The following is a 23430-nucleotide window of genomic DNA, read 5'->3' as shown; positions in this document are numbered from 1 at the left end:
GGGTTCCCCCAAGCCCAAGAAAGGGAGGGGGAGGACTCTGCAGCCGTGTCCCTCCATTGATCTGAACAAATCTTCCCGCCCCACTTTCCTTAGCATGCCAGTGCCCACACTCCCGACAGCCTATAAAAGATGAGAGGCAGGCAGTGGTTCTCAAACAGATCCACAGGCAGACACCGGAGAGACAGAGAGAGAGAGAGACCAGAGAAGAGGAGGAGAGGAGACGGAGGAGCGCTAGTCGCAAGGAGCTTCGGCAGCCGAGATGTATCGGTCCACGAAGGGAGCCTCCAAGGCGCGGCGGGACCAGATCAATGCGGAGATCAGGAACCTGAAAGACCTGTTGCCTATCGCGGAAGGGGATAAGCTGCGGCTATCGTACCTCCACATCATGTCCTTGGCGTGCATCTACACGCGGAAATCCATATTCTTCTCCAAAGGTAACTAACTGCCTGACAGATTCAGAAAGATCCCGAGGTTCGGGGGGGAATCCAGGAAGTGCAAGGATGCGGGGTGGGTGCGGGGACACCTGAAGTTGGGTCTTGGGTCCAGCGTCTTTCCTTCGTCCCCCTTCGGGATGGTAGGACTCAACAGGTCTCTCTCCGTGGTGCTGAAGCACCAATGTCTCTTATGAGAAGAGATACGGGGAGCTGCTGTCCGTGGTCCTGAAACAGCCAGGGCGAGCTTTGCGGAGGCAGGGCAGCAACAGTTGCTGTCCCCGGTGCTGAAACCCTAGCCTCAGCCGCAGCTAAAAATCTGATGCAAAGAGCTAAAAGGGTTGTCGCTGTTGTTTAAATAAAAATTATGTTTGTGCTTACCAAAATAACCGATTTTCCCTTCTCTTCTTCCTCAACAGGAACAACTCTAGAAGGGTTGGAGAGCTTGCTTTCTTCCCAGGACTTGGAAGATTTTATGCAGACGCTTCCAGGCTTCCTTCTGGCATTCACTGGAGAAGGCAAACTCATCTATGTGTCGGAGAATGTTGCTGAACATCTGGGGCACTCTATGGTATGTATCTGATCAGCTTGTGGGTGGAAAGGGAAATGCCTTTGCTGTAAAATGGGGAGATTGAATAATCCTTGGAATAGGTACTTAGTTAAGCAACAATCTTTTAGTTACATAAATTCCTTTTAATTCCTTTAGGCCTTGGTAGCCCTAAAATTAATCTTATGCCCCTTATAGTATAAACAGATAATTTCTAGCCTTCATAATTATTCCCTGATGTGATGGTATCACTTATTTATCTGACCATGAATATCTGTTGGACACTGGGAACTTTGTGGTGCTAGCAGCATTTTATAGTGCTTAATATGAAACCGGATATCTAAACCTCATCTGATTCTCTATCCTGCAGGTGGATTTGGTTGCCCAAGGAGACAGCATCTATGACATCATTGATCCAGCAGATCACTTTGTGATGAGGAACCAGCTGGCATTGACCTCTCCAATAGATACAAGTAGGTATCCCTTTGTGAAACTGTGCTCAGTGACATGTGAGGAGGAGGAAATGTAGCTGTGCAATGACTCTAAAGTAGAGAGACGGCAGATTAAAAGTTGGCCTGCAAGTCCTAGAATAGATGATGCCCAGCAGGACTTAATTCAAGCAAGAAACCTTCTTTTCATAATATTCACTTAGCCCTAGAGCATGTGAAAGAATAGCAGAAGTGAGAGTGCCTTTGAGCTTATAGTAGCTGAGCATGCACCTGCACTTTGGGTCTTAGAGGAGGGATAGGGAACCTGTAAGCCCCACCCCCAAATGCTGCTGGACTCAAACTCCCATAAGCCTCAAGAAGCATGCCCAATGGTGAGAATGATGAGAGTTGTAGTTCATCAAGAACTGGAGGGCTGCAAGTTGCCCATCCCTGGCTCAGGGCTTGATCCAGAAATGTTCAAACCCCATTGCTTCCCCCCAAAAAGTTCAACACTGAAGCCTAGAAATGCAATGCCATGTAGAAATAACCTCAGAGCCAATGAGAGTAGAACTGTCTCATGTTTTATGATTGAGATTGGCTTAACAGTGTGACTGTGCCAACTGGGTGATATTTCTGTGGCTCCTCTAACTCATCAATACTCTTTTATTTACTTTTTACAAAAACTCCAGGCCGACTTTTCCGCTGCCATTTCAACACATCCAAGACAATCCGTCGGCAAAGTTCCGGGAACAAGCTGGTCCTTATCCGAGGGAGGTTCCACCAGCCCCCACCTGGCTCTTACTGGTCCACTAATCCTGTATTCACTGCTTTCTGCACTCCTCTGGACCCCAAGCCCAGAATCAGCCAGAATTCTTTCTTCTTGACTTATTTTGAGAGTCGCCACACAAAAGACTTGGCCATTGTGGACATCTCTGAAAGGTGAGCACGTGTTCTGGGAATAGGGAATCTTGGGACCTTGGAAGGGATTGGAAAAGTTTGAGGAAGGGTCTTGAATTGACTAGTGAGAGCCACAGTGTTGACAATGGGAGCTGCCTGTCTAGCAAGGGGTGGTGGGTGGTGAATTATTTTAGTTGAGCAATATAAACCATTACAATCCAAAGTGCTCATCTCTCTTTTCCCAACTTTGCTGTTTTCTAGTGTGATCTTCCATTTGGGCTTTGAGAAAAGTGAGCTGTTTTGCAAGTCATGGTATAGCCTGATTCATCCAGAAGATCTCAGCCATGCGTCAACCCAGCATTACAGGCTGTGTAAGTATCTTGTCCCTTCTATTGCCCAAGTTTCCCACCACATTTGCTGATTTGCAGAGCTGTTTCCTTGGATGGGACCATTGATCTAATCTTTTCTGATGTGCTCCTTTTCCCCAGTGGGTGACACAAGTGAAACTCAAGCTGAAATGGTTGTTCGGCTCCAAACTAAAGATGGCAAGGATTGGATATGGACCTATTCACTGCTCCACATGGAGAATGCTGATGTTCCTATCACTTCCCACAACTATATAATCAGGTAAATACCAAGAGACTTGTCTCCGGCTGTATGTGGGTGTCTCTGAGACCTACCTTGCTTCTTAATCAATTTAGTAGTGGGTAGAAATGTTGAGATTTCCCTTCCATCACTTCTTGCCTTCTGTAGGCCACAAGCAGGAGTGTTCATGTGCCATCTAAGGGGTAACTTTTGGTCCTCGAGGAAGCACAGGTGGGGAGGGGGATGTGCCTAGGATTGTTAAAAGACTTTACTAAGCCCAGCAAGTTGGTAATAAGAAAGGCCACAACAGTGCAAGGTGTATTCAGCACTGCCACTGCTTCTCTGATGGACGGTGCCTCATGGTCAATCTGTTTGTGTCCCTTAATGGCACCCAATGAATTTGCCTTTATATTTTTTAAAAGGCCATCTATTTAAATGACTGGCCCTACATTACTCACCACCATTAATTTTAATAGGTAGGCTCGGAGTATGGTGAACATTGGGTACAAGCCATGGAAGTTGCTTCTGGGTGAATAGTAACAAAAATAAGCCTCAGGAGTAGAATAAATAAAATGTGCTCAGGATCAAGCAGCGATACAGGATCAGAAGGAATTGGTGGCTGGGAATAAGGCCTTTGCTTTTAAAAGGTTATTGTCACTTGTACGTTAGGAATTCATTGGGTTTCAGAAGCAAAAAAGCAAGAAAGAAAAGACAGACAGGGATGAATGTGTCAAGTGCAGTTATTTGCAGTTATCTCTGCTTTGTTGAAGCTGGGGTCCCCTTGGGTGCTCATCTCACTTCCCCTTCCTTTGCTTTTCACAGTGATTCTGAAGCCTGGTCTCTCAAGCAGCAGCTCTCAGCAGAAGAAACCCAGGTGGCCTATGTCCTCGGAAGTGCACCAGCTTTCCTGGAAGGCCTCCTCTCTCCGGGGCAACTTTCCAGCCCTGACCAAGTCTTCACACCTGTAGCTGGCACCCCGACCAGCACCATTGTTGCGCCGTCATTTGACTTCGGCACCACTGGTGGAGCAGAATGCCCCTCTGCCTTCACAGAGACCAGTGCTTCTAGTCTGCCCCAGGAGGTGGCGGAGCCTAGAAATATATCCTCCGTGGAGGAGCCCACCCCAGGCTCCAGCCTCAGCCTACTCGACAAAGGCCCAGCATTCAGCTACGTGGTCTTCCCGGCAGACTATGAACATACCTTAAGACGAGACAACCTTAGCGGCTCCTCCTCCAAAGACTTTGTCTGCACCCCTCCATATACCCCACACCAGGGCTGTGCCTTTCTCTTTGGAGCCCAGGAGACTTACGCTCCAAGCACCATCCCTACTGCCTTGCCTCCTGTGACCACTACCCCGCCCGCTGCCGCCCCTGCCACTACTGTTCCTACCACCACCACCTCTGAGCTGTTCTACACCCAGGACCAATGCAGTGCTCTCTATGAGAAGCTACCACCTACCCCGGACAGCCCTGGTAATGGGGACTGTACCGTCATGACCTTGCCTGAGATCAGGGGTCCCCTCTATATCGATGTGCCCATGGTGCCCGAGGGGATCCTGACTCCAGAGGCCTCGCCCATCAAACAGACATTCTTCAGATATTCTGAAAAAGAGAAGGGTGAGATTGAATTGCTAGCAAAGCAGATCAGCAGCCTGGCTGAGGCTTTCAGCTCTGTTGCTCCCAGAGAGCTCGTCAAGAGCAGCCATGTCACCCTCGGCGATTCTGCACTGGGCGCCGGCCCCGAATTGTGCCTGGACTTCCAGCCTTCCAAGAACTGGAGGAGCATTGACTTCTCCTTGTTGGCCTGCCCAGAGGAAGACCTCTTAGAAGAGGATGCTCTCGAGACCCTTCTCCAAGACCTGTCCACCTCTCTGTTTGAGAAAGGTGGGGCGGGTGTGAGGTGCCCTCACCACCAGTTCTGCGGTGGGAATGTCAGTAGTCCAATCGGCTTGGACACCGAAGATAGTAACCAAGGGGCCTTGGCTGCCTCTCCCAGCATGGACCTACCTCCAGAAGAGCGATGCTTTTTGGAAGAACTGGCCTCCTATGAAACAGCCTTTGAGACACGTGCCTCAAACTCTCCCTGTGATGGGTTAGATGAGTTGTATCAACTCCAGAGCCACATGCAAGAAGGCTTCCATGAAGGTAAGACTGGGGATCAGGCTTGGGAGGGGGCAACTTAGGGAAAGGCTGCAGTTCATTGGCAGAACACCTTCTTTGCATGCAAAAGGGGTCTCTTGTAGTAGAGTTTGGAAAGACTCCTGTCTGAAACCCTGGAGACCTGCTGCTATTCAGTTTCCAGGGTTTCCCAAACTTGGGTCTCCAGCTGCTTTTGGACTACAACCCCCACCATCCCTAGCTAGCAGCACCAGTGGTCAGAGATGATGGAGGCCGTAGTCCAAAAATAGCTGGAGATTGAAGTTTGGGGAAACCTGGTTTAGATGATAGGCTTGACTATGTCAAAGGCCTCTTCCTGTACTCCTAAGATTGTGGCAAAAGTCAAATAAAGTAAAGCCACAACTGAGCAATAATTGTCAGGTAGGGAGTCAGCACTGTCGATACTCTGGTTCTTCTGTGACCACGTTACACAATTTTATTTTGCTGCAAAATCCCATCCCCTGAGAATATTTTGAAAACGGGTTTCTAGCCCCTGGGCTTTTCAAATATGATTCTGAAAGTATGTCAGCATAGTCTCGAGGGAGGTCTTCCTGTCCACTAACCAACCACGTCTTTCCTTTGTTCCCTTCTCCCACAGATGGAAGCGAAAGTGACCCTTCGTTTTGAAATAAGTCTGTGACTTACTTCTCCGAGTATGGCATATTGTCATATCCCAAGGACCTTCTTCTGACGAAACCCGTAATGACGAAGCAAGAGGATGTATTCAACCCAGCATCCCGGGATGGGGTTTTTGGAAGAAAGACTTTGTTGTTTTTGTTGTTTTTTTGACAAAAAAAAATTAACAAAAGCAAATATACATATATACATATATATATTGATTCTGAGACATCGAAGCTAAGATAACCGATATCAGAGCTAAGGGAAGGACCATTGTAAGTGGACTTACATACGTTACCGTATTCACTCGTAGTGAGTAATCTTGTATGTAATTTACTAAGAAATCCAAGGCGGGGCCTAGCGCCAGGCTGCTCCCAATCGCCATTCAACGCAGAGTTGGAACGAAGCACTTGTGGAGCCAGTTTGCGCGTGATATGGGGATTCCTCCTCTTCTAATCTGCCCCCACCCCAGAGAACAGAACGTGTAGGTGGTACTTGAACCTACTATAGTAAGGGCCAATGGCTGGTGATGTGACATTTTACTTCCTTTTTTGTTTCTTTGCTTGTTCTTCGCTCCTGTTGTCTTACAAATCACATTTCTGTTCACAGAGGAGTCTTAAAATTCAGATTCAGCTAGCCCAATTCTAAAGGGGCTGTTGTTGTTCTTGCTGCTGCTCTGACTGTTGATATTATTAGGTTTCTAAGTTTCTCGCAACTGCCCAGAGAGAACTAGCCATTTCTAGTTCCACCTCTACCAGTTAAGCACCCATCTCATCCATTTCCCGGGTTGGGCTGAGTGTCAGCCTGACAGAGATTTCCTGCGTTGCACCTATTGCAAAGATTGAGTAGCATTTGATAATAATAATTAAAAAAAATATAACAATAATGAAAACAACTCTGATGCCCTCCAGATGTTTTGGATCACAACTCCCATCATCCCTGAGTATACCAGCTGGGGATGATGGGAGCCTTGCCAAGAAGGAAATATGGCCTGTTCTCCTGAATTATTATCTGTGTACCACGATCTGTTATTTGCTCTCAGCTAGAGCAACGGGGCAAATTAAAAATTTGAAGCCTGGTAGTACAGGCTTGTTGATCCAGAGGTGATCTTGTGGATGGCAGCAGATGTTTGTAGCTGAATTCATTTTAAACCATTTTATTTGAAATCTGGGTCTCACGGTCTCTGTCCTCTCTAAATGTTTCTTTCTGGCTTTCAGCAAAACCCTCTTTCTTTCTTTCTTTCTTTCTTTGGTTGTTGTTCCAGTTTAAAAACAACAACCCCCCATATAACATGATCCCATCTGTTCTTGTAGGACCAACGCATTTCCTGTCACAGCAGGATCTGCCATAATATACATGATCACAGTGTGAGCTATTTGGAATAATTTTTTTTAGAATCCCAAACTTTCCTTTGACCACCCTCAAGTGAGGAGGGGCTGTAGCTCCGTGGTAGAGCATCTGCTTTGCATGCAGGAAGCCCCAGGTTCAAATCCTGGTATCTCCAGGTAGGGATTAGAAAGAATCCCTGCCCGAAACCCTGGGGGTCTGCTGCCAGTCAGTGTAGACAATACTAAGCTAGATGGACTTGGTATAAGGCAGTGTCCTATATTTCTGTGTTGTGGTAGAGGAGACATAGTGGTCTAGACGATGGTACAGAACATAAATGTTTATAGCTATAAATACTGATCACTATCTAGCTGTTTTTTCCTTTAAAAAGCCAATGATTTTGTAAGGGAGGTTGCTCATTTCTCCATGATCCTGTCCCAGACTTTGTTCTGAACAAGGATGAGTTGGTCAGGCCACGGAGATCTGTGCTTCCGCCTCCTCTTTCTTGTGCTTCTTTCTTCTTCAAATTAAAAATGTGCCACTTCCCCATCGTTTGATAGGAGGTGGGGCTGTCACTCCACGTAGAATTGTCTACGACTAAGTATCAGGATTGAATCCTCTGAACCTTTTTATGAATTCGCACATTGTTGAAATGTGGGATGTTGTAAAAACCCAAAACCAATGATGTACATTTGTATCATATATCTATATATATATATACAGAATTATATGTGACTGGGTTTGCTTTTTCATTTTAAAAGACAAACACAAATATGTCTATACGTGTACATTGGTGGAACTCTGTCCTGTACATAGATTCTTTTCTGTTTTGTTAATTCCTGACCCTATGTTGGGTCTTGATGTGATGAGCACTTTGGAATAAAAGTGAAATATAAAATCAAGGAGATTCAAAGATTCAAGTGTTATTCTTTTAAAAAATGGCTGATTTGAGTTTCCTTTCAGTGAGAAAGTCCTGGAGGTTTGAGGAGGAGCTGTACATCAGTGGTACAGCATGAGCTTTAACCACAGAAGGTCTGAGATTCACTCCCCAAGCAATGATGTATCATGGGTGAAATCACAGGGGCAGTTGCCCTGGGTGCAAAATTCATAGGGGCACAAAATTTCAAAAGGAAAAAAAAGAGAAAGCAAAAATAATACATAAAAAATAGTGTACCCTCCCCACCACACGGAAAATCCCCCCATGTTCGTGTGGGCGTTAGAAAGATACCTGCTCCTGACAAATCCCCCATCCCTCTTTCCACCATGCCTGCCGCTCACAGGACACCACAGCTGCCACTTGGGTAGGTCGTCGAGCTATTGCCCTTTGTTCCAGCCTATCAGTGGACAGTGCTGATGATACTTACCTTGCCCCGTGCACTGGCAAGCAACGTTATGCCACTGTCCCCAACGACATCTCCAGGTAGGCTAAGGGGGAGCCTTTGCTCTGAAATCCTAGAGAGTTGCTGCCAGTCTGTGGGAACAACCCGGAGCTAGATGGACCGACCCAAGGATCTGCCTCAGCGTAAGGCATGTGCCTGCCTACATTTGACAACATTTGCTTTATTTACAAGTATGCAACTAAAGGGAGGACACGGTGGAGGGTCACAAGAATTATATGCGCCGGGTGGGGGGAAGTTTTTCTCCCTTTCCCATAATTCCAGAACTGAGGGGGGGGCACCTTGTGAAAATGAATGGCAGAAAGTTCAGGGCAGAGAAAAGGAAGTCTTTCTTCACACCACACAGTTTGCTGATGGAACTCACTGCCACAAGATGGGCCTTTAGCTGAAGACGGCTTATAAAAGGTTTTAAGTAAATGCATGGAGACACGGGCTATCGGTGGCTACTGGTCACGATGGCTGCAAGCTGTCCTCAGGATCAGAGGCAGTTACTGTGCATCAGCAGCAGTAGCTAATGCTGCTGCTCTCACGCTGTGCTTGTGGACCTCCATGGGCATTTAGCTAGCTGCTGCATTGAAGCAGAATGCTGGACTAGGCGGACCACGCATCTAATTGAGCAGGGCCCCTCTTGTATCCTCAGGACATAAAGTCCAGTACATTCTTGAGAAACATGCTGGAAATCACCTACAGTTCCTCTGCAGGAGGAATGGTTTACCAGTGTGTGGAACACGCCTTTAGCTGAATGCCTGCAGTCTGGGGTCAAGCCCAGTGATACAGTTTTGATGCAAACCAGTCTCCATTTCTTATTACATAAATAGGGAGAGTCGTATAAGTGCTCCTCCTACGACCCACTCCTTGTTATGCTTGGGCATCTTAAAAACTTGGCTATACGTAACTGCAGCTCTGTAGTTTATTTTTTTATACTGGAGATGCTCCATGTATGGTGGTTACGTCTTATCTTGTACAAGTGTTTATGATAAATCAATAACAAATTTAAAATAAAAAGAACAACCTGAGCTGAAAGCTGTCCCACCCCCCTTCTTCTGCTCCTGCCCTCCTCCTTTGCATAATAAGGCCTCTTAGTGCCCTCTGCTGGGTTAGAGAAGGACTTTGCAAGGAGTCACAGCCTCCCAGTCATCGCCTCTTGGCGGGAACTTAAACGGAAACCTCGAGAAGAACAGAAGAACTTCCCTTTCTCACTCACAGCAGCTGTGGCTGTGACATGCAGAGCACCATTACCAAGGAATCATGGCGAACGGTGAGATACATTGCTTTGTTTAGCCCTGCCTTCCAGAGGTGACTGAAAAGTAAGTGTGTAAACAACCTCATTTCAGCTTGTTTTAAACTGAGCAACTTGTTTCATAATTGCACAGTTCTGTTCTCCTGCAGTAGCGAAATCTGGAGCTAAGCCTGGCTACCTGCAACTGAAACAACCGCAGACTCTTTCCATGCTTAACCCTGCTCCTTCCTTTGTTCCTTCCTCCGCACCAGACTTCTGATTGTAAGATCCTCAGGGCAGAGGCCACCTGCCTCCTTGTACTCTGCACTGGCTGCACTGATGGCATGCCCAGAGGGGACCAGGATGGCGTGAGAGGTTCTGGGAACCAAGTCCTATAAGGATTGGTTAAAAGAGCAGGGCATGTTTAGCCTGAGGGAGAATAAGTGAATAACCCCAGAAGAGGTTATTGCCTCTGACGGCTGGATCTAGACCAGCATCCTGTTCTCAGGGTTGCCAACCAGACACCCTAGTGGGGAAACCTGAAAGGAGGACCTCAGCAGCACAACAGCAATTCTCCGCCTCTGTGAGTCCCAGCAACTGGCATTTCCTCAAAGAATCCTGGGAACTGTAGCGCACCCCTCACTTTCCAGCACCTTTAGCAAACTATGGTTCCCAGGATTCTTGGAGCAGGGTAGGTTTAAATGCATAGTGTGTTCACAGTCATAGAGTGCCCCCCCCCGGAACTGTGGAAATGGTAAGTAGCACCCAAGAGCTCAGCAGCGGAAAGGCCAGGGCAGGGGTCAATGCAATGCAAAGACTCCTATGAACATATTAATATTACATTATGGTGTAAAAGACTCGCCAAGGGGTGAGGAGTGGGGAAGGATGGCGAGTTCCAGCCTGTTCTCCATAAAAAAGTAGGCTTGCAGTATCCAGGGCCGGCCCACCCATGAGGCAAGGTGAGGTGATTGCCTCAGGCGGCAGGATTCAGAAGGGCAGCAGATCCTGATGTAGCTCTTTCTCTCCCCCACCCCTTTGTTCCTGGTGTAGAACTTCCTTCACCCCTTCTTCCACGGCAGGGAGGGTGCGTGTGCCACTTTGCGCTCCGCCTCAGGTGCCAAAATGTATTGAGCTGGCCCTGGTAGGATCAGCTCTAAAAGCCCACAAAGCTCCCACATCCAGTTTCCCTTGGATGCCACTGAAAAGCCCAGAAACAGGGTGTGAAGGCAACAGCGCTCTGTCCATCATCTGTCTCCACAGGCCTTTAAGGGAAGAGTGCGGCTGGACAGGGAAGTTCCATTTAGATTTGCTACGGGAATCCATGCTCTAGTAACATTGGGCTTAGATTGCTGTAATGCACTCCACGGAGGGCTGCCCTTGAGGGCTCCCCAGAACCTCCAGTTATTTTGGAACACAGCCACCAGAGTGCTGACATTTGCGTGGACTTGTATGACACCAATTCTCAACGACAAAGGACCACGGTTTGGCACGCAAATCATTCTGATTCAACTTGTGAATTGTGATGTCAACATTTATGTTTCTTAAAAGTTTCAATTTCGGGCCCATCCAGATTTTCCTTTGCCATTTTTAAATTAGCTTTTATTAAAGCTTTTCTCGTGTTGCAAAACAACCAAATAAACAAGGGAAAAAGGACATATGGCATCTCCATTTTCGATTCATAGTCTTCTTTTTTTACAGTTTGCCACCCATTACAGTTTGCCACCCATTCCGTCAGGTAAAGTGCTGATTCTCTGAGCTTTGAGAAACGGCATTGAAGATCTGTAATAAAAGTAAAATATTGCCTGGAACAGATAAGATGCAACAAAAGCGAATCTGTGTAAAAACTGCGCCCCTCAAAATTCAGCGCTGCGACCTAGATAGGCAGCTGCCGGGTTGGCCTAATGCTAGCGCCGGCCCTGCTGGTGACAACTGGAAAGGCCCATTTCCCCCAGAGATCCCCTTTGCTCCGTCGGCCGCCTCATCCCCCCATTCCCCCCCCCTTGGTCTCTCCCTGCCGGTTGGCTCCGCTGCCATTCTCAGGGTGCCGGCGGACAGGCAGACCGAGAGAGGGGTGGGGAGAGGCGGCCTCTTTCCCAGGCGCGCTCCTGTACGCAGACTCCGAGGCCGGCTCCTCCCTGACCCTCCAAGGGCGACGGCGGCAGAGAGGCTCTCCTGTCTCGCCGGCATCTCCAGCCTCATGGAGGCGAGGCCGGGCAGCACCGGCAGCGGCGGCAGCGGCAGCAAGCAGCGCCGCCCTCGGGGGCTGGAGCTCCGCAGAGGCAGGTGAGCCCCGAGCGCCGCGAAGAGGTCCGGGGGTGCAGGAACGGGAGGAAGGATGTCCGAGCATGCTCCCATGATCCGAAGCGGAGTGACTCTGGATTGCATAGGAATATGACCCTTCCGAACTCAAGGTAGGGCCTCTGGAAGAGGATTGCTTAAGAAGAGGATTTCGAGGGCCTGGGGGTGGGGGAGACGAGAACAGGTGCAGGGGCTCAAGCCTAGCTTCTTTTAAAAAAATGCCTTTTCTAGAGATCAGTCAGAGACAGCAGTGGCGTAGCGTGGGTTGTCAGCACCCGGGGCAAGGCAAGTAATTTGCGCCCCCTAACCCGTGGATTTGCGGCCCCTAACCCGTGGATTTGCGCCCCCTAACCCTAACCCCCAGATGTTGCGCCCGGTGCGGCCGGCCCCCCCTGCACCCCCCACGCTACGCCACTGAGAGACAGGGTGATGGAGATATTTTCAACACCAGGGTGCAGTTTTAGAGCAAATAAGCACACAGGACTTTATCGTGGTCCGTGTAGCTCTGTACTGTTTACACTGACTGGCAGCAGCTGTCCAAGGTTTCAGGTGGGGGGACATTCCTAGCCCAGCCTGGAGATGCTGGGGATTGGACCTGGGGGGGGGGCGGCGGCGGGGGGCAATCTGCTTGCAAGGCAGATGCTCTACCACTGAGTGACTAGCAAGGAGCAGCTGTGCCCCTGAACTTGTGCAGAGCGTCTTCCCTAGCGCAGCCTGTATCTTTCCTACGCCTAGGACGGGAGGGGGAAGATTGCCAGGCGTTGAACCTGTTTTTCAAAACTGACCCTTCCAAACTTTCTCTCTGGGCCACCAGAGGTTATTTGGTGGAATCCTCCCAGGCACCAGAAACCACAGGAGGGGAGAGTGCTCTTGTGTTCAAATCCTGCTTGTAGGTTTCCCGTAAGTACCTGGCTGAACCCTGTGAGAACAGGATGCTGGACTAGATGGGCCAACGGGCTCTTCTCGTGTTATTATGGTCTTTTGACCCCTGAACTGTGAGCCGGTTCATAAGAAGAGCCTGGCTGCTGCATTAGTCCACACCTCCAACAATGGACATTCAGAGGGACACTGCACAGTGTTGGTAGAACATAGCCATTGTGGATCATGCCCATTGATAGCTCTGTCCCCCAAGAATTTGGGGAATACTCTTAAAGCTACCCAAGATGTAGGAGGGCAGCATTCTCATCTAAGCAACCATCTCATCTCAGCCGAAAACTACAGGGAGACTCCTGACCTAGATCAAGCCTGGCTGACTCTTTGCATCTCCCCCTTGGTTAGACAGAACTAGGATCTTTCCTTTCAAGAAGCGACTTCCTGCAATAAACGTAGCTTTCTTATTGCCCCAAATTCAGAGTCCTGGTGGGATTACGTGCAAGGTAAAGAGTGATGCCTCATCTGGGCTCCTGTATTCTGTTCGACTTCCTAGTGCTTTAACTGCCCAATGCCGACAGATGCTAAACCAGAACAGGAGAATAACTTGTAGAAAACAAAGACAAAAAGGCAGACCAAAAAAATGGCTTGATTTTATTTCATATGCTATAACAAAAAAGCACAAATTTAGACCTCCTGTGACCTTTGGACAATTATTGACAGAGACATTTATTTGGTGCTTGATATGTGGTGGAATTATTTCGTTACTTTCTTGCTGGACATATTTCTGAAACTGTTCCAGGGGGAGGGGGAAATATTATTTGTTTCCTTTGTTCCTTGCCTTGTATTACCTGTGAAAGATAAACGAACACTTAATTTAAAAAAAAAACTGCAGAGGGGGTGGAATTTGAGAGGAGGAGGGTAACCAGAGGCCATTGTCAACAAAAGCATTTGCAAAGGTGAAAACCTCCCATGGCCTTTGACCAGGCCTTTGCAAATTCCTGATTGGGCAATCCCAAATGTTGTTCGAAGTGTATAATGTGGTGACTAACAGACCTTACCTGAGCAGTCGGCTGAAGTTTTTGGAGGTGCTGATAGCAATGTGAGTAGGCTCTGTGTGTGTCTGTGTGTAAAAACAATTCCCTTGATACCTTTTCCCAGGGTGAATTCCAGTCTGTGCTTCTGGATTTAAGAGATTATGCTTATTCCGTTTACTTCCTTATTTTTCTTGTTGCAAAATAACCAGGAATTTACATTAACTCTTTGACGCCTATTTGGGGCTTGAAGATTTGGAAGGAAGAACCAGATTATTCTGTTTCGTACTGGATTGCTTGTTGTTGCTTAAAAAAAAAAAAGCAAGTTAAAATGTATACATAGGTTTTTGGCCAAAATGACCCCATGAGTACTGTAGAAATATGTCTATAATGTATCTATTTAAATTGTTTTAAAATCAGGAGAAAACCAGGTAAAACTAGCATGCAAATGACAATTATTATTATTTATTAAATTACAATCACAAGTGTCCGGCACTAGATATAATAATAACCCAGCTTTCCCTAACCTGGGTGCCTTCCAGATGTTTTGGACTACAGCTCCCATCAGCCCCAGCGATCACACTTTTGCTGGCTGGGTCTGATGGGTGTTGTAGTCCATTAGGTCTGGAAAACACCACCTTGGCAAATGCTGTAATGGCAAATTCCCTTCTATTTTATTCACTTCCACACTAGTGCTTAAATTCTTTGCCCTGCAAACCCAGGCACTGAGGAGGGGCAGGGTCTACCTCTGCACATTCTCAGAGACACTCTCGCCTTTGTCATTGCTACACAATTTTCAGGGCTTATCCTGGTATTCAGAACAGACCTGAGGCCTTGGAACATTAAGACGAGCCCTGAAGTTGGGTCAGGCCAAAGGCCTATGCAGTTTTCCAAGATGCCTGTTTGGGCTTGAACTAGGACCGATTCAGTGCTGTGGGTCAGTTGTCTTTCCTCCTTTGTCGATCTTTGAATGGTTTGTGTCCATCCCTGTAGAGTGTGAAGCAGTAACAAAGAGGAGAGTGTCTCTGAGCATGTGCAAGAGTAAGACCCTGCCTCTCCCTTCTGTTTTGTGACTTGAGGACACTCTTGGCCTTCATTTGAGTTGTTGAAGGCATGGGCAGGATAACAGTCGTAGGGCTTCATCTGACTCAGCCTTAGAGCCATAGCTCAGTGGGTTAGAGAGTAGTGCTGATAAGGCTAAGGTTGCAGGTTCGATCCTTAATGTGGGACAGCTGCGTATTCCTGCATCGCAGGGGCTGGTCTAGGACACCTTCCAGCTCGACAGTTATATGATCAAGGCAGAATATAGGAAGTAGTAACAGAAAAAGAGTGCCTCTGGGGGCATGCAGAGTGCATTTCTTTCATTAGTGGGGAATCTCAGGCCCAAGGGCCAAATGTGACCCTGCAGCCTTCCCTATTGGTTCTTTCAAACTCATGTCCCTCACTGGCCTTGACTGTGTTTGCTTGTCTTCAAAATGTCCTTGAACTCTGAGAATGCCTCTCCTGTGCCTGGATGGAGGACAGAGAGGGGTGTGCGCAGAAGGGTAAAATTCGCATTTGTTGCTTTGCACGCTTTTGCCTCTGGCCCTGCCAACTGTTGGCATGTCGCCATTGGGCTGGAAAAGACTCCCTGCCTTTGCAGCAGTGAGCAGTTGCATCTGATCCACACGTCACGAGAGCAGGGCAGCGGGCATCTCAGCCGTTCCCTGGGACCACTGGTCTGGGGATCTTTCTCTTACAGGGTGAGGCAGGGTCCTGTCAACCCTTGGGGTGCTTTTTTTCCCATAGATCTGGGGTGTGCAGTTCCTCCTGCCTTGCATTGCTTTTTCAAATCCCCTCTTTGAAAGCTGGAGTTCTCAGAACCTCCCGAACACTTGAGATGGGCATAATCCAAGTTTATTAGCTTTTTTCGCCCTTCGTGGATGGAGGCAGAGTTTTCCCTTCTGTTACTACTTTTTTCAATTCCCTTTCAGGTGCAGCTGTGCTTTGACAGGAGCCAGACTCCTGTCACTGTTCCTGCCTCCCGCTTAGGGGGTGTAACTGGTTCCCGATGGCTTCTCAGGTGACCCCCAAGGACTCGTAAGTATCAAAGCCCCGTGAGATCTGACTTGGGGAGAATATACTTTGAAAAGAGCCGGGATAATAAGCATCTTAACCCTCAGAACCACTTGCAGAGACTGAAACGTGAGAATAATACCTGGGATGCCTTTGAGCACATTGCTTCCTGAGCCTTTTGGGTAGGGGTTTTGTAACATACACAAGAGTCCCGAACGTGACACCCCTTCATAGATGAGTTACTGTTTTGCATGTTAGAGGGTGGTTTATTTATTTGTTGTTGAGTTAAACAGAATCCATTCTCAAGCAGAGGTTGCTCATGGGCCTGTGGGGTGTAGTCGAGTGTGGTGGGCCAGAGTGGGGAGAGCTCTGGGTTCAAAATCCATGAAGCTTTTCTTTGGCCCATCATGGCTTAAAAGTAAAGGGACCCCTGACCATGAGGTCCAGTCGTGGCCGACTCTGGGGTTGCGGCGCTCATCTTGCTTTACTGGCCAAGGGAGCCGGCGTACAGCTTCTGGGTCATGTGGCCAGCATGACTAAGCCGCTTCTGGTGAACCAGAGCAGTGCACGGAAACGCTTTTTACCTTTCCGCTGGAGTGGTGCCTATTTATCTACTTGCACTTTGAGGTGCTTTTGAACTGCTAGGTTGGCAGGAGCAGGGACCGAGCAACGGGAGCTCACCCCATCACGGGGATTCAAACCGCTGACCTTCTGATCAGCAAGTCCTAGGTTCTGTGGTTTAACCCACAGCGCCACCTGTGTCCCTCATCATGGCTTACAGGGAGGATAAAATGGGATGATCTCATGAGCTTCTTAGGGGATTTGTAGGGTACAAAGGTGGTTAAAAAACACACCTGAGTGTCTGACTAGGACCTGAGAAACCAGGGTTCAAATCCCCACTGGCCACAAAGTTCACTGGGTTTCCCTGGGTCAGTCACTTCCTTTCAGCCTAACCTACCTCACAGAGTTGTTGTGGGGATTTAATAAGGAGGAGGAGAACAATGTACATGACCTGGAGAAAAAAGGTGGGATATAAATGCAATAAAAAATAATAAATTTGCCCGTGTTTGCAGAATTGCAGTGAACCTTAGAATCATAGTTGGAAGCAGCTGGAAGCAGAGTCATACAAATCATAGTTGGAAGCAGAGCCTACACAACACAAAACACTGTTGCTGTGTGTGTGTGTGTGTGTGTGTGTGTGTGTGTGTACATATATATTGCTTTATTACCTTTTATTTTGGAAATGTACATCCAGGTGTTTTTTCCTTTAAATTTTTTGGGGGCCCCCAAGAGAGTGGGGCCCTAAGCTATAGCTTGTTTAGCTTATACGTAAATATGGAACTGTTCATATGCCACCCATCTGACCGGATTGCTCCAGCCTCTCTGGGTGGCTCTCAACAAAATATTAAAAACACAATTTCGTTATACAGTACTCAGAGTATAGCCGTTGAAATGAATGGACCTAAGTCAGTCATGCCCACTGATTTCAATCAAGGGTCCCTCTAGATGTTGCTTTTATTGCACATTCATGATGGTACCAGTGCAGTGAGACACTTTTCAGTACTGATTGCACCTGCCAGCATGGGCCAGCGGTCAGGAAGGATGGGATTTAAAGCCCAGAGATATTTGGAGGGCTGCAGGTCCACCCCCCCACTCCTGGACGAATACAATGAATCCGTGATGCATTCCACCAGAATATGCCCAGTGGCATGGATGGGGAAGGGTGGAGCGGGACCAAAGGGGTGAGGGAATGAAAATCTGCAAGCCTCAATTAGGAACGGTGGAGGGAGTTAGGTAGGTTTAGCTTGGAGGAGAGGAGACTGAGAGCTGATACTGTACAATAACCATCTTCAAATATCTGGAGGATGTTTCCACATGGAAGACAGAGCAAGCTTACTTTGAGCTGCTCTGGAGGGTAGAACTCAAACCAAAGGATTCAAATGAGAAGCAAGAAGATTCCAATTAAACATTAGGAAGAAATTTCTGCGGGTAAGAGCTGCTTGACAGCGGAAGGTGGTGGCCTCTCCTTCATTGATGATTTTTAAGCAGAGGCTGGATGGCCACCTGTCAGGAATTCTTTAGCAGTGATTCCTGCATTGTAGGGGGTTGGACTAGATGACCCTTGGGCAATCCTTCCAACCAGTGCCAGATTTACATATAAGCTAAACAAGCTATAGCTTAGGGCCCCACTCTCTTGGGGGCCCCAGAAAAAAATTAAAGGGAAAAAAACCCACGGTGTACATTTCCAAAATATAAGATGAAAAGCATATTATGTTATGTGCAAATGGCTTTAGATACCTATTAGGTCCATAAATTACCATATAGCATATATTCAACACAAAAGACAGTGGCAATTTGTTGTTGACAAAGGACAGCTGGACATATAAAGGGCCCCATTACCTTCAGTAGCTTAGGGCCTCATCAAACCTAAATCCGGCCCTGCATATGAATAATAAAAATCATTATGAGTTAGTTAGTTGTATGCAGCCTGTTATTTCTGCTCTGCACCCAACACATTTTTTTCGTCAACTCCAAATTGGACCAGTTGTATAAGCCTCACCTCCCCAGATGTTTTCAGTTACAAAATGCAGCTGCCTAGGTGTGCCTTCTTGGGTTTCCTTCTCTGCATACTCAGGTATGTGTTTGGGGAGGGAGTGGAATGTTTCACACCTGGATTAGTCAAGTTGCATGAGTTACTTACAGTATGAGGATTTGAAGTGTTGAGTTTCCAGTTTTCTGGGCAGGTGCACAGATTTCCTTTAGGTACCCTGTTCCCCTCCCCGGTGCTGCCACAAGTGCACTGGTGACTTAAATCTTCCGCTTCCCTTCTTTTAAAAAACAAAACAAAACAGCAAACAAAGGAATCGGTTCCTCAAAACCTGATTTTCCTGTCCAGAAATGAGCACGGGGGTGGGAACGCTTTCTTCTTGGCGCTGTGCTCCGTTTGTGTGCCTGGTGGGGGAGGGATAAGAAGATGGGGTGGTAAATAGATTGGCGGGGAGGAGGGCGGAAACCGCTACCAGGCAAGGCCTTGTCATGTAGACATGCCTTCGGCTTATTAGATTAAATCTGTCGCTCTCTTTCTCTCTCTGCTTCAGATCCAGCCTTTGGTAACCTGGGGCGCTCAAGACGCTTTGGACTACAGCTTCAGTCAGCCCCAGTGATGGGAGTTGTGGTCCAAAATTTTGGGAGGCAGGGGTGGGAGAAACCGTCAGTTTCCTTTCCTCATTTTGCCAATCTGGAGTTGAGCTCTCCAAATTTCCGCCTCAGTCGTCATGTTGGTGGTGGGAAGCCCTCGTGAAAATTCATGAGCGTATTTCTGTAGGCAGTTTTGCCTAACAAGAGACATTTTTGCAAAGCCGTTTCCCCTAACCTAATGCATTTGGGCATTATATTTAGATATGCACTTTAATGCACATTTGTATGCGCGTTTCTGCACACCTGGCTGGGGAACTGCGCTGCAAAATTGGGAAGATTGCAGATTTCAAAGGAAAGCTGTGTTTTGGATCTTGTGTTGTTCTAGAAACCCCAAAAGCAGGTCCTAGCTACCTTTTTGACTTCCCCTGATCTCCCTCACCTAGTGTCACTTTGAGACGTTGTAGGATACTCAAAGGGTGGTTAGGCTCAGCCGCCCAGCCCTACTCTGAGCACTGTGACCACAGTTACACAGTGTTCTCGTGGAGGGGAAGCATTGCAGGATGTTACCGGTGGGCTTGGATTGTGGTAATTATGACCCACCTGCCTGGCCTGAATTGTTTTTGACTCCTTTTTAAGAGGGAGGGAACGTAGAATGCTTGCTCTGCTTACAGAAAGTCTCAGATTCAATTCCCAGCATCTCCTGTTAAAAGGGATCAAAAGACAGGTGGCGGCTGCCTGAGACCATGGAGAGCTGTTGCCAGTCAGAGCAGGCAGTACTGAGCCTGATCTAGCCCTGATTTTTCAGAATCTTGAGGGCTAGAATCTTTATCACTCTTTTCTTAAGCAGAAGGACTGTAGCTCAACATTAAGACTGCTCGCTGTGCAATCGTGGGCACCTTCATCTAGGAAGGATCAGGGTCAACAGGTAGTTGGCAAGGGGGGAAGACCCCCTATCTGGCTGAGACACTGGAGAGCCGCTGCCAGCCAGAGCAGGCAATACTGTGCTAGATGGACGAGTGTCCTGATTTGCTCACAGCTGCATCTGTTTAATGGCTGATTCTCCTCTCCAAACCCCCAGGTTCCATTGTGTGGGGATCATCTTCTTCCTCCTTGGCCTGGGAACTCTCCTGCCCTGGAACTTCTTCATCACGGCCATACCGGTGGGTCCTTTGCTTTAGGCACCTTCTTCTCTGGGCATCCGGGGGGGGGGGGGGACACACACATTTCCAGGGCTGAGCCCCAGGACAGGGTTGGGATATGAATACTGCAGATGCTCAGAGAGGATATCTTTATTAGATATTATCCTTCCTCCTTTATGTTTGTGAGTTCAGCAGAATGCGTCCTTTTGCAGATTAACAGGGAAGCTTGGATAGGCTAGTTTTAGCCTTTTGAGTTTAAGTACAGTGGTACCTCAGGTTACATACGCTTCAGGTTACAGACTCCGCTAACCCAGAAATAGTAGTAGGTTAAGAACTTTGCTTCAGGATGAGAACAGAAATCGTGCTCTGGCGGCGTGGCAGCAGCAGGAGGCCCCATTAGCTAAAGTGGTGCTTCAGGTTAAGAACAGTTTCAGGTTAAGAACAGACCTCCGGAACGAATTAAGTACCGGTACTTAACCCAAGGTACCACTGTAATCCAAGATGCTTTAAGGCAGACTACCTTCTCCCTTGTATTTCCTCCTTTTCTATCCCTTAAAATAACAACCACACAAACAGTCTTGTAAAAGGTAAAAAAAGAAAACATTTACTCACTCAGAATACTTGTTGAAGAGTTAACAGATACAGCAGCTTTGTCCGGGCAGGCTTAACATGGTAATTCTGTAAAAAAAGACATACTTACGTCTAGCTTAGCAGATGTTCTTATGTTGCTGGCATGGTGGAAAGAGATAGGAAGAGTAAGAGAGGGTGCCCGGGCAGAGTGGGAGCATCTCTCACAGAAACCTCTCTAGGAAACTTGCAGGAAAACTCTGTGAGCTTCATCTCCTGCCGTGTGCCTATCTATCAAAACACAAATCGTTGGCTTGACTGCACGTGGTTAAATATCCCACGTGCAGCTCACGCCAGGAATCATCGCCCTTGTTGCACACTCACTTCTTTGCATTTCTTGCTCTTCAAAATAAGAGGAAACTCTGAATCCAGCTCCGCTCTAAGGCCATTTGCCCAGGATGAATTAGGCTGCATCCCTGGATCCCACTTAACCTGGGAGCAGGAACGGAAAGCATAGTCTCCATTTCACACGGATGAGTTCATTCGCAAGGCCTTTCCATCCCTTTCCGGCATCAGTCCATAAATTCTTTGTTAAAAAAACACTTGCACAAATACTTCCATCTTTGGGGTGCTCAGGAGGAGGAGGAGGAGGAGGAGGAGGAAGAGAGGAAATGGAAGCCCCATTGTGCTGGTGGCATGCAGTGATGGAGGCGGTTTGTGATGGCAGCGTGGCTTCCTGTTGTTTGGTGCTTTGAGGAAACGGGTCGAGTTTTGGGCTTAGCTCACCATAGCCAGCCCTGGAACTTCCATCGATTGCATCGCATGGCAGGAGTGAGCAAGGTGCAGTGGAGCATGTGCAAAGTGTCCTTGCACCATGCCTCAATTAGCCTGCACGCATGTGGGTTAAGAGGGGAAGAGCTTTAATGGTCCAACAATGTGTGTTGTATTTTTATCCTGTGAACCACCCTGCGATCTTGCGATGAAAGGGGGTATATAAATATCTAATAAATAACCATGGTGTAGGGCGAGTCTGAGTCCCAGCCCCTCTCTTCCTGGGGAATTGAACACACAGACACCACTCACACAGAGTATAACCTTCTTTTCAGTATTTTCAGTCTCGGCTCATTGTGGGGAACTGCTCAGCTGGCAAGGAGGAGGATGGGAACTGGACAGGCCTGGGACTTGAACCCTCATCCCACTGCAGTGATGACTTTAACTTCAGCAACTGGCTGGCTCTTCTTTCCCAGCTGCCTCTGCTCCTCTTCACCCTTCTCAACTCCCTCCTCTACCAATGGTGAGCTAGCTTGCTTCCTGCTCCTCCATCTTGGCCCTGATCCCATGCCCAAGATGGTTGTTGCCCACCTCTGTCTCCACACTCTCCCAGGTTCCCTTTCCGGGCGTGGGTAAAGCGTAATCTCCAGATTCTCAGCTTTCATTTAAAAGAAGGAAAAGCAAGTGTCTGTAGAACCTGAGACGTGAGGCGAAATGTACAGGCCTGCTTCCCCCTTCCACTGTTTGACTTCGCCCCCACCTATGTGTCCAAAGTGTCCTCTGTAAACTGTGCTATAAGGGGTTAGTCACAACAAAGCCTTGATTGTGCTTGCAGCAGCCCTGTGAGGTAGGACCACTGTTGGTTCCATAGTACATATGGAGAGTTGAGGCAGAGAGACCAGAAACTTGCTTTGTTTTGAGGGCCGCCGCTCACTGGTAGAACATCTGCTTTGCATGCAGCAGGTTCTGGGTTCAATGCCCAGCATCCCCAGGTAGGGCTGGGAGTGTCCTCCACTCAGTGGCGTAGCGTGAGGGGTGCAGGGGGGGGCCGGCCGCACCGGGCGCAACATCTGGGGGGGCGCACTCGCAGCTCTCTGCCCCTACCTGGCTCGCTTTCTCTCTCACTGCAGTGCTGGCTGTGCGAATCCGATCCAAGCTGCCGGGTCGCCGCCCACTGTGGAGGGGGAGGGTGCCAGGCGTGCGGTGCGGTGCAGAGCGGAGAGAGAGCGAGGGAGGGACTATCTGGGGGAGGGACAGTGCAGTGGCCGCCCAGCGCAGCGCTGAGCGCGGGAGAGAACCACGCCAGACCAGACCAGGCAGCAGCAAGAAGAAGCTGGCAGCGGCGGCAGGTTAGGGGTTAGGGGGCGCAAATTACTTGCCTTGCCCCGAGTTAGGGGGCACAAATTACTTGCCTTGCCCCGGGTGCTGACAACCCACGCTACGCCGCTGCCTCCACTGAAACCCTGAAGAGCCACTGCCAGTCTGTTTAGACAATACTGAGCTAGGACCAACAGCCTGACTCTGTATAAGAGCTTCCTACTTAAATCAGCCCTTTATTCAGGACCATGTGGACCAGAAACCTAAATCCTTCTGAGACGAAGGGTCATAGATCCATGGTGGAGCCTCTGCTTTGCTTGCAGGAGGTTCCCAGTTCAATTCCCGGCATCAGTGTTGAATCCCAGAATTGTGTTGTTGGAAGGGACCTCAAGGGTCCTCTAGTTCAGGAATCTCAGCTAAAGCATCCATGACAGGTGGCCAGCCTATGCTTAAAGAACTCCAGAGAAGGAGAGTCCACAACCTCCAGAGGCAGTCTGTTCCACTGCCAACGGCTCTTACGGTCAGGAAATTCTTCCTGATGTATAGTTGGAATCTAATTTGAAGCCGTGGGTTCAGTTCCCTTCCTTCCCCGTATCTCCCAGCTGCTCAGCCCCCTCCGACTCTTATCTAGGCAGCG

The 23430-nt window shown here is 48.3% G+C and overlaps 2 protein-coding genes and 1 long non-coding RNA gene across 6 annotated transcripts in view; 2 read left to right on the top strand and 1 right to left on the bottom strand.

The window, feature by feature from the left end:
• Window positions 1-115: 115 nt before the first annotated feature.
• NPAS4 (neuronal PAS domain protein 4) lies at window positions 116-5857 on the top strand. Its single transcript, XM_081175373.1, has 8 exons — window positions 116-434; window positions 851-1002; window positions 1349-1451; window positions 2096-2345; window positions 2565-2674; window positions 2792-2930; window positions 3711-5032; window positions 5643-5857. Exons 1-8 carry the CDS (start codon window positions 260-262, stop codon window positions 5669-5671), a joined length of 2280 nt encoding a protein of 759 aa, XP_081031499.1. The 5' UTR covers window positions 116-259; the 3' UTR covers window positions 5672-5857.
• A 3738-nt stretch (window positions 5858-9595) lies between these two features.
• The window catches only part of SLC29A2 (solute carrier family 29 member 2), a 28807-nt gene continuing 14972 nt past the window's right edge, over window positions 9596-23430 (top strand). The window contains exons 1-5 of one of the 4 annotated variants that reach the window (XM_081174160.1): window positions 11897-12015; window positions 14607-14743; window positions 15780-15885; window positions 20078-20159; window positions 21812-21999. In XM_081174160.1, coding sequence (XP_081030286.1) covers window positions 15857-15885; window positions 20078-20159; window positions 21812-21999 — 299 coding nt within the window. In that variant the 5' untranslated portion in view covers window positions 11897-12015; window positions 14607-14743; window positions 15780-15856. Of the gene's footprint in view, window positions 9697-11896; window positions 12016-12718; window positions 12803-14606; window positions 14744-15779; window positions 15886-20077; window positions 20160-21811; window positions 22000-23430 lie in introns of those variants that run through there. The other 3 variants (XM_081174159.1, XM_081174161.1, XM_081174158.1) reach the window with 3 other exon arrangements.
• LOC308575534 lies at window positions 13549-18873 on the bottom strand. The gene is made up of 2 exons (XR_014002865.1): window positions 18563-18873; window positions 13549-14112 (listed from the first exon to the last, which is right to left on the bottom strand). It is a non-coding gene; the product is annotated as an uncharacterized lncRNA (long non-coding RNA).

The sequence above is a fragment of the Podarcis bocagei genome (genome assembly GCF_964188305.1).
Source record: "Podarcis bocagei genome assembly, chromosome: 16".
Lineage (NCBI taxonomy): Eukaryota > Metazoa > Chordata > Lepidosauria > Squamata > Lacertidae > Podarcis > Podarcis bocagei.
This window is presented reverse-complemented; position numbering and strand designations above follow the sequence as displayed.